This window comes from Lates calcarifer, linkage group LG15, assembly GCF_001640805.2.
Source record: "Lates calcarifer isolate ASB-BC8 linkage group LG15, TLL_Latcal_v3, whole genome shotgun sequence".
In the NCBI taxonomy this organism is placed as follows: domain Eukaryota; kingdom Metazoa; phylum Chordata; class Actinopteri; family Centropomidae; genus Lates; species Lates calcarifer.
This window is the reverse complement of record NC_066847.1, coordinates 3,186,701-3,196,927: the sequence shown is the minus strand read 5'-3', so window position 1 is coordinate 3,196,927 and position 10,227 is coordinate 3,186,701. Positions and strand designations below refer to the sequence as shown.

Here is a 10,227-nt window from a genome sequence, read left to right as displayed (position 1 = left end):
TGCTTATATGACCTTGATACCAGTCTCATTCATGGTCTTACCTAAATATCTAGAAGGTAACAACCACCACTGAATATCTCACAAAGACATAAGGCATGAAATTCCTCTTCACCTGAATCATATCAAAGTCTTTTGGACCTCTCCACAACTTGAGACAAAATATGCTAAAAACAAAAGATCTCAACTGTTTACTCTGGAAATATTTTTTCCTTTAACTACTTTAAACACTGATTGTCTACATTATCAATAAAAATCTAAGGACGTAAACATGATAAGATGTAAACACTGTTTTTATCCAACTGGTTTGGATCTCAAGAGATACTCGACCCTGTGTGAGATATGAGAAAATATTTCCACACATGAGATGGAGGAAGAACGAGGTAGTCCACACGGGAACTGATGGCAGGGGAAGGGAGTTATGGGTGAACCTTAAGTGGCTCTGGTGCATCACTTTGACTGAAGGTCGTGGTAGTTTGATCAATAATCTTCATAGCATAGTTCTGGTTGTCATATTATAGTTGAAATTTTCAGATTTTGGCAGGGAGAAGCTGTTGAATTCTGGTTGGCGCTCATGGCGATGACGAGCTGCCACTGGATTTTCTGAAATCTGTCTTTCCTGGTGAATCAGCAGTCATTTGTTCTTAGGGCCAAAGTGCTCTTTGAGCATCAAATCAGTCTGTTTTATTTAATTTTTGAATTTGTGCACCCTCAGGACTTTCTCAGACGATGCGGTAATCGAACGTGTCCTTCTCGGTGTGGTCTGTCCAGTTGGATGAGGGCATGCTGCGGTAGGGGTCCAGCAGGATGCGGAAACAGCGCACAATTAGCAGGGCCAGGAAGATGAAGAGCAACAGCACAAAGACAAAGGCGGCCTTCTGCTCCAACGTCAGGTAGGAAGGCACGTGATGGCCGCCGCCTGACGAGGACAGCGTGCTGCTGAAGAGGCCCTCAGCCATCCTGGGCACATCCATGCTTGATCGTCTCAGCTCCAGCTCTTTGTTGGTTGCTGAAAGATTCGAGGTGAAGATGGGCTCAGTGGATGAGACCTGTGTGGGAATCCAAACAGATGGATTACAGACCATGTCCTCTATGGTGTTACAGATGGAACTGCAAAACAATATATCAGCTTGTACAAACAGGAAAAGTCTAAAACAGACAACAAGAACAAAACAAAATGTGTGTCTCAGGCCAGAAAAACCCAGCTCTCAGATGAGTGTATTTTTGGAACTCCAGGCGAAAAGCCCACTGTGTGAGTAAAGACAGCTCAAGGGACTCCTTTGGCCTTGAGTTTCAGCAGCTCAGGGGCTTTGAATTGGCACTTTGGAGTTTTAGTTATACAACATTTGTTGGATGCAACATTGCTCTGGAGGTAGATATGTCACTGCCTTCATTAAACCACACCCTGCTATTCTGAAATTACCAACTCTGTCTCCTATGGGTAAAGTTAATATACAACCAATCTGCGTCAGCAATTTATATTCAGTGGCAGCACTGGGTTTTAAATGTTGCCTTGCATGAAGAGAAATGAATTTCTCCTCTCTGACAAGGTTACATGAATGAGACAGGAATATAAACAAGCTGATGAAGGCTGGATTACAAACCAGGCAAAGTAGGGAACTGCCCCAAGGGTCCCAGACTGGTGGGGGTCCTGAAAAGCTCCAGGCTTACTATGTATCAACTGATTCATGCTAATTTCATGGTATACACATCACTAAAGTTCAATATCAACTGATGTGATGAAAGCCTATCCACCAACAAACACAAGGAGGAGGAGAACACTAAACTACACTCCACATTCTAAATAGCAGCCCACTTCCATGTTTTGATACAGTTGTTTTAAGATCTGATGCAAACAGTACCCACATACACATGAACCATACTTGAGACTACCTTTTCAAGTGGACCTGGGTAAAATGAACTGGACCCTGAGGGTCAAAGTCCCTGATGTGAAAACCCCCCTGATCTTTAGTCTTGTAGTGGAGCTCTGTGTCAAAAATCTAGCTTGTGCTCACATGGGGCATATTCCTAAATCAATAAATTAACTTGTGTTTAAAGGATAAAGGTGATGATGTTGTAGATTTTTCTTATCATCAACCAATCCCACAAAAAAACCCTTTTGTTCCTGTGTGCCACTGTTGTCCAAAAACTATTAACAACAGTAAAATGAGCCACACTGTTGCAGTGGGCTACGTGTTCCTTCATTACCATCAGCACACACACTGTAGTTTATTTTGACTCAGTCCCTGTGGTCATAAATACTCAGTAGTGCACCAAATGTGTATTAATCCACTGCTGAACACAGTCCCTAACAAAGCTAATTACCCCTGCTTAAGAAACGTTTGCTAAAAACTGCAGTGCCCAACTGTTTGAGGAAATTACAGAGTCTGCAGTGGGGACAAATAGGGTTGTGGTTTAAAACCATAAACAGACTCAGGAAGAAAATACTGAGAAGCGATTTAACGCATTGTTGGTTTTGGTCTCTTCGTGTGAATTGTTGACAATGGAAAAATATAGAATAACATCAGCTTTAGCCTTTAATCCAGTTGCTGCACAGAAAACCTGGGCTCAGGTATAGAAAATGCACAAAGAGTCAGGAAAGTGTCAGTTAACAGTTAACACCCAGCAGATCATTTTTGCCTCAGGGCATCCAGGAGGGTTAATCCATCATGAAATAGCTTTGTACTAGTACTACTACAGTCACTTGCCACTGGATGCATAAAAATTCCCCTTTGAGTCCAACAAATTCAGTTCACAGCTCACACTGTGTAAACTTCAGTTAAACTTAGTTTTGGTTCATTTAAGTTTAAAATTGGATGGAAGGTTGGTTAAAGTCACATTAATTCGGTTCATTTAGAATCACAGTGGGTTAGGTTAGTTTCTCCATCAGCTTTGGTTACCTAAGCTTAACGGTGAGCATTTGATACACAAAGCCAAGGAAAACAGCAGCTTGTAGCGCTCTGAGTGGATCATTTGATCTGGCAAAAAAAGGCATTGGATTTGTGGAAGCTGGTTGTGTTGCCTGTTCTGTAAAGAGGATTGGAGTTAAATTCATCAGTACAAAAACAGCCAGCGGGACTGTTCACCATTTGATGTTGTTTCTCCTGCTGAGCAAATTCTCACTGAGTGTTTGCTGCAAACCATTCTCCAAATTCATCTTGTCTTTGCACTACAGCAGCGCTCCAGACAAAATCATTTTTATTAAACCTTAAATATCTGAGACTGCTCAGACTTCTGTGCTTGTTTTTCTTGCTGAATGTAAAGGCAGATGTTTTTTGTTTTTGTGGCTTTGGACTTCAATCCTGTTTCACCACTAACTTCATTTCTGAGGACATAGTTTTATCAGAGTAAATAATATGAGCAGGCAGGAGCAATTATCTAAACCTGTGGTTCCCAAACCTTTTGGCTGGTCACACCTTAAAACAAAGTAATCAAAGTCATGTCTACGTGTGACCCCCCCAGTCACCAGTTCATTTGCTGTGACCAGTTCAACCAAAAAGGTTGTTTTTTTTTCTCTTTTTTCATCTGAATAATCTTTAATCTCTCCGACACACTGAAAAATATCTAATAATTCACAGCAGAAGCAAAGATTAGGGGAACATCTGAAACATTTTAGGAATGCAGAAATATCTTTTTCTCTCTTTTCCTATCCTGTTAATCCTTTCGTGACCCTTCAGATTTAACTTTTGTGGTGGTACCAACCCACAGGTTCGGAACCACTTATCTAGATCAGCATATCTGGAAAATAGAGTTTAGATGACAATTGGCCTTTGCATTTGTGAAATGTGTTTGCAGCACACAAACAGTGTGGTAAGAACAGCAGGGCAAGACAATTTTATTATGCACTAATGTTTTTGCTTCTAAAAAGGAAGTTTATCATTTATTCACAAAAACTATGATTGGCTGACTTCTAGTATGGTTTGTCCTAATGGATATAACCATGTGGCTGCATCACCACATGTTTGGTGTTCAATAAAATTTTAAACCAAAAGGTCATGTAGCATGGCCCTGGCTTTACTTCTGTGCTGAAAAACTCTGCTTAAATGACCCCACCCACTAATCAATCGGATTATTATCAGATTATCAGTTGCCTCTGAGAAATGTATGCATAACCCAAACTAAAATCTTTTTCAGGTCGTGTCCCTCGGTTACGCTTCAGTAAGCATGAACAGCCGACATGGAGACTGACAGTCACTTGGGTGCTGGATGTGTTATGAGGAGACAGCTCGAAGTGACAAGACGGGCAGAAGAGCTGTCTCTTTCTGCCTAAAAAAAAAAAATAAATAAATTCTTGTAGGCAACTCTCAGGAGAGAGAGACAGAGAGACAGACAGAAAGAGAGAGAGAGCAGCCTTCAGCTCTGCCTCGCTGATCAGCGGCCTGTAATCCATCACACTTAAAACTCAAAAATGATATTTCACAGCAGTGATTCAATGCCCTCGCTGTGAAAAAAAAAATGATAAGGAACGGGGCTGTTTTTCTTTGTCTGCTGGTTTTCCATCAGCGTTTAATGTCAAGTCATAATCTCGTCTCCTTGTCCTCCAATGACACAGTGAGGTTACAGAGTATTAGCACTTTTGGGCTCTGCTATTTGTCAGCAGGTTATGTAATGGACTTCAAAGACTCTCCAACATTTACATCATGAGCAGCTCCGTGACTAAGTGCTCAGAGTTTTGAGCTTTTCCTGACAGTCACACCTAAACATTTAATCCTCCTTTGACAACTTCAGAAAGAGTTACACTTCCCATTTCAAATGATCTCTCGCTGTTAGAAAAAGCTCTTATTATCTATTCATGTACTTTGCTTCTCAGCTACATTTCAGGGAAAATAATTACTTCCCTTTCCCTGAAATAGCCTCTAGATGACAGAAATACAGATAGACTAAGTCTGATTTTAGAAACTGACCGGCATTACATAAGTGCACAAGTTATTTTGGTCCAACTATAAAGCACTGGTGAGGAGAGGAGATGAAACGATGTCAGGCATCAAGAGTAAAACTGACAAGGAAGGGGGTGCGACAGGGACATCAAGCCAAATTTAGAAATGAAGCCAATTATGTTGAAAAGTTGATTGAATCTCCAGGGCTGTGTGTGTGTGTGTGTGTGTGTGTGTGTGTGTGTGTTGATTATAACTAATGGAGAATTGAAAAGGCATTACAGGAGGTGAAATCAAATGGTTAAGGAGATTATTGGACTTTATTTTTTCAGCATGTTGTCATTTTATATTTCATGATATAAAATGTCCCTCGATGGTTAAATGGCTGCAAAAAATGACTGTAGAAAGAACAATATAATACAATTTTTTAATTTTAAAATCAATCGTGAAATATATGTAAAAATGTGAATTTTACATTTTAATTCAATCCTGAATCCTTTTTACATTTTTTGGTCTATATATATATACTCACACACACACACACACACACACACACACACACACACACACTTTTCAATAACCAAATCCCTGTGAAACAGCAGGATTGTTGAAAATTGAAATATAGAACACATTTAAATACTCTATAGCAAATATTCTTTTAATTAAAGTTCTTCAATTATAAATATGATTTCATTTATCAGTTACATGATTTTATGGAAGTGCAGGACAAAGTGGTAAAAATGACTAAATTACTAATTGAGATATGAACATGACTCCAGCACAGATTAGAATAAACGTGGTAAATGTACAAATGCTAAACAGTGCTGATCTGAGTCCTCATACTGACACTGTCTGATTTATTTTAATCCAGTTGTGATGAAAGGTAGACACAACCGCAGTTCAGCGCAGGAATGCTCAACAACAATTCAATGCAAAATGATGAGCCGCCATTTAAATGACCGCACATACAGTATATTCTGTGTTAAACTGTGCCTGCTGTTCGTGTCTTTCAATAAACTGGTAAATGAGCCTCAGCCGGACTCCTCGTTGCACACGTGGATCCATCAAAAACGCGTCTAAAAGACAATCTCCTTCCTCTCCGGTGCGTCTGACCGGCACCTTTCACACCTTTACCGCACCAGATCACACGATAAAATGAACGCATTGTTTGAAAAAGGCTCCCTGCTGAGGGTGACGGAGGACGTGTGTGCAGCATCGGCTGCAGGTGAAAGTGACCGAGTCTGTAAACACTAACCTGTTGTTATCAGGGGAGCTCGGGAATCTCCGTCAGCGGCGGCTCTCCATTCCGGTGGATCCGACGAGTCTTGATTTTTCTTTGACCGAAACAACAAACAACAGTGAACAGACGCGTTCTTGCTGAGACCGCAGGGCTCCTCACTTCATGACAGAAAAAGCCTCGCAGTGCTTATTTTCCTGTCTTGGCTGACTGAGCCGGGCAGACCTCACCCTCTGCTGCTCGCTTGTGTTTTTCTCTCCCTCTCGTCCTGACGCGCCGCTCATCCCCGCAGACACAGGCAGGGACGTAGTGGTACCCCGTCGCTACTGGCAACCTGTTGCCATAGCAATCCTCCAGGTAGGCTATAGATATTGCAAGCGGATGAGGGAAAGGTGTGGCCCCTCATATCCTATCTGCAACTTTAGTCAAAAACACAAGTAATAACACAAAGGATACAAAAAGCAAACAGAAGTCATTTGTGGTTCAAGTGATACTCTCACATCAGTGGAGGTCAAAGGTGAGTTCACAGTGATCTTTATGATATTTTAATATCCAGTTATTACATGCCTTTAATATGATCATGGCTGCATATTGAAATCATGCTGCAATAGTAGAATATTCTGCAGAGATATGCTTTTTAATAACAAACAATATCCCAGAAAGACATGCACACCTAGTGAGAAGATCAACACAGACTTCTCTGAGGAAGCTCTTATAGGTGCTCAGGCTGGATGTGAGGACAGCAACAATTAAGAGATTAAGGTGAGATTGTTATCTTAAGCAGAAAAAAACACAACATCCCTGTTTCTTTTTTTGGGGGGGTTGGGACTGACAAGTTTTCGAGTCTTTGCTGTCTCACCCTGTCAGACATGAATCTCCCCAGAGCTCAGTGACAGACTGTGAAGGTCCATGCAGGGGTCAGAGAGTGACTGTGCAAAGCAGTTTGGGGAAATCTGAGGTTATATAATCTCCCCAGTCAACTATTGGTTTCCAAATGCAGTGCAGCATCTCCACCTGGTGGAGGCCAGAAAGGCCTGCAGGTGGTGAGACAGAACTGAGATTTTCCTTTACCTTTACACAGGCGGTATGAACAGGGATATAGTGAACAATATTTGAAGCTCAACTTCAGTTGAAGATGTCTCTATATGACTTAAAAAGCCTCAGTAATCTCCTCATATATATGCACAGAGCCTTAGAGGGAAACTCAGGTATTCATGAACCCAGGCTGTATTTTCCTATGAAATATTGGTATATTGCTATATGCTACTGCAGCAGTTGTTTACAGTGGCCCCCGTTCTCCATCGATACTGTACAGTTTCCAAAGATTTTTGTCCCCAAGGAAACTGTTCTTTAGTGTAGTATTCAACAGGAGTATGAACAATGACAAAACCAAAACACATAAAAGAGCTGCTGATTATAACTGCCATTTTCATTTTTGATTGCCTAATTATTTCTCAACTTTGGGGTCTGGGCCCCAGACTCATATCTTGACACTTGGCTAACATCATTAATGTGCAAAAATAAATGAAATACGCACACATAAATGAAATAAAGTAGAAGTGTAATCCATTCTCTGCAGCTCATTTGGAGTTACAGCCATGCTCTTCAATTGTAAAAAGTATGCTGCACTCCAATTCACATGACAACTTGACATGTCTTTAATAGCTACATTAATAAGAAATTCATTCACTATAAATGAGGTCAGAAGAGTTGAATGAGGTTATAATTTTCCTGTTTGATAAGCATGTGAGTTACTGTAACCCCCCATCATGGAATTCTAATAATTTATGACCTGATTCCTGTCAGTGAGGAGAAACTACACTGAAGGTAAAGCTGAAATTTTAGACAACAAACTGAAGTCAAAATATATTTCCTGCACTCTATATATAAAAAAACACATATGATACACTGTACACAACATGCTTATGAAAGACTGAGTGTGGAGTTGCCGATTGGACAGCTAGGACAGTAGAGGTATCTGATTGGTTCTTGCTGCAGCTGTGTCAGTCTCTCAGCGCTCAGCTCAGGCTTCAGAAGACAAAGATCAGAGAAAAATGAGAGTCGACTTTTGCACAGTTTCACCACTGAGAGAAGGTTGCTGGAGAAAATCTATACATCAGGGGCATTAAAGAACCATACTAAATAAGCACTGAATATAAGTGTTATATTTTACTGTATTTGTCTCTCCCCTGCAAAACACCTGCAACTGACAAATGAGCAAAACAAAGCAACAGTTTGATTGCGCTGTATGAAATAATTCCATTCTGAATATTTTCAAATTGATTTGCTGAATGCAAACTCACATGACCACTATTACTGCAAGGACTCATTTCACTTGATCAATAGACATCCACATGTGAAAGATAGATTGTGGACTTGACTGTAAAACATCTGCAAGTCAAAACTTTCTATCAAACCGGTGCAATTTGTCCTCTAAGATTATCCTGGAGAAATCCCTGACTGTAGAAAATCAGCAATATTCAACAAAAGTCACTGTTTTTTTTAAACTGTAGGTGCAGATTTGATGCATTCTGCCACAGACACATACAGTTGTTTGCATCCAACAGAAGAACAGGTTTACAATAGTACAGATGGAATTTACACAATCCACAAGGGAGGCTGTGATGGAGGAATGAAACAACCTTAAATCTACAGAAATCTCAATGTCAGACAGAATGAAGGCATCGCCCAAATCCAGAGAGTTAACTAAAAACAAATCAACTGATCAACTCACAAGAAATCAACTAAAAAGGGAAACTGGAAATAATTAGCAAGATTAATCCTATAAAACTTTAAATGTTAAATGACTCCATTAATAATATAATTAGTAGCTGTGTACTGTGCAGGCCCTGTTTGTATGAGTGTCTATTGCCACACTCCCTGCCTGCCTCTGGTTCCCTGTGGTGTTCTTCTTCTTTCTCAGATTCATCTCCAAGGTTCTCCAACTATGAGTGCATGCTGTTTTTGACTGGGAAAATCAAACTTGTTCAAAAACTGTCACTGTGTGTGTAACAGCTCATGCTGAGGTGAAGACACGAACTGCTTGGCACTAGAGAACCTGTTGTGATGAGGGCGGTCTGAGCCAACTTGACTTAAGTTAAAGAGCTAATGATGGATCAGAAAATGTGGGTTGGAGAATCATGATGACAGTTGGTTTTCTTACCAAACACTTCATTTTGATGTAAAACATCATGATTACAGTTGCCATGTGGTGCGATGTTTAAGACGCTGACAGCACTAACACAACTGACTACACTGCACCACAATCTGCACCTGCCAAACTTCACAGTTAAAAACTTCCTTGTGAATTTTCTCTGAATATTGAAACGAGTTCAGTGGATCGTCATGCATTAGTCACTGAGGACTGAGGCAGGTCCAGCTCACCTCGGAGCCCCTGCAGGGTGAGCATCTTCTCTGCTCTCTCTCATCAGTCCTCCTGCAGAGGAGCTCTGCCTGACCTTGTACGCCCTAAAGCTGCCATTGGCTAGGAGTCAGTTTCCTTTGTCTGACTGCTAAATGTTTGGATGCAGCTACACAGACAGACCAGAGGAAAAGGATGAGAGGTAAAGTGAATACTGATCACTGTCTAAAACCAACAGCAGGTACAGGATCAGTTATTGGGGGGCACTGAATGTTAATTTATATGAAGGTTCTCAGGTGGCTGCTCCCAAATTATATGCTTACAAGCACAATCAAATGTAGTTTGGGCTGATAGAGATACTAAAATATTTAGAACTTAGCACATACTTTATGCAGACATTTATTCTTGACAGTTTTTAATGCAATAAATAAATATATTCCTAAAAATTATGGCATTTATTCCCTTTGGAGGGGAAAGATATTCAAAATTTAGACCATTATGTGACCCTAAAACCCATGTTACTGAAATGTATGGATATTATATATTAAACTTCTTTTGGTTTTGGACTGTTGGTCAAACAAATCAAGACATATGAAGACATTACATTAGATCATTTCTGACATTTTATGGGAAAAATAAGAAAACATAATCAGCAACTTAATCAATAATGAAAATATATGCTGGTTGCAGCCCTATAGTATTAGGTAATCTAGATATCTTGACAAACTTTCACTTTCCAAACAAATATATCTCAGTTT

General features: G+C 40.2%; 1 protein-coding gene across 1 annotated transcript; it reads right to left on the bottom strand.

Moving 5' to 3' along the window:
• Positions 1–451: 451 nt before the first annotated feature.
• Positions 452–6,429, bottom strand: LOC108883188 (cortexin-3). The gene is made up of 2 exons (XM_018676108.2): positions 6,127–6,429; positions 452–1,046 (listed from the first exon to the last, which is right to left on the bottom strand). The coding sequence occupies exon 2, from the start codon at positions 969–971 to the stop codon at positions 720–722; it is 252 nt and encodes an 83-aa protein (XP_018531624.1). The 5' UTR covers positions 972–1,046; positions 6,127–6,429; the 3' UTR covers positions 452–719.
• Positions 6,430–10,227: the final 3,798 nt, after the last annotated feature.

Bases quoted from the DNA above. Each gene is read 5' to 3' on its own strand.
- LOC108883188 (XM_018676108.2), bottom strand. From the start codon at position 971: ATGGATGTGCCCAGGATGGCTGAGGGCCTCTTCAGCAGCACGCTGTCC.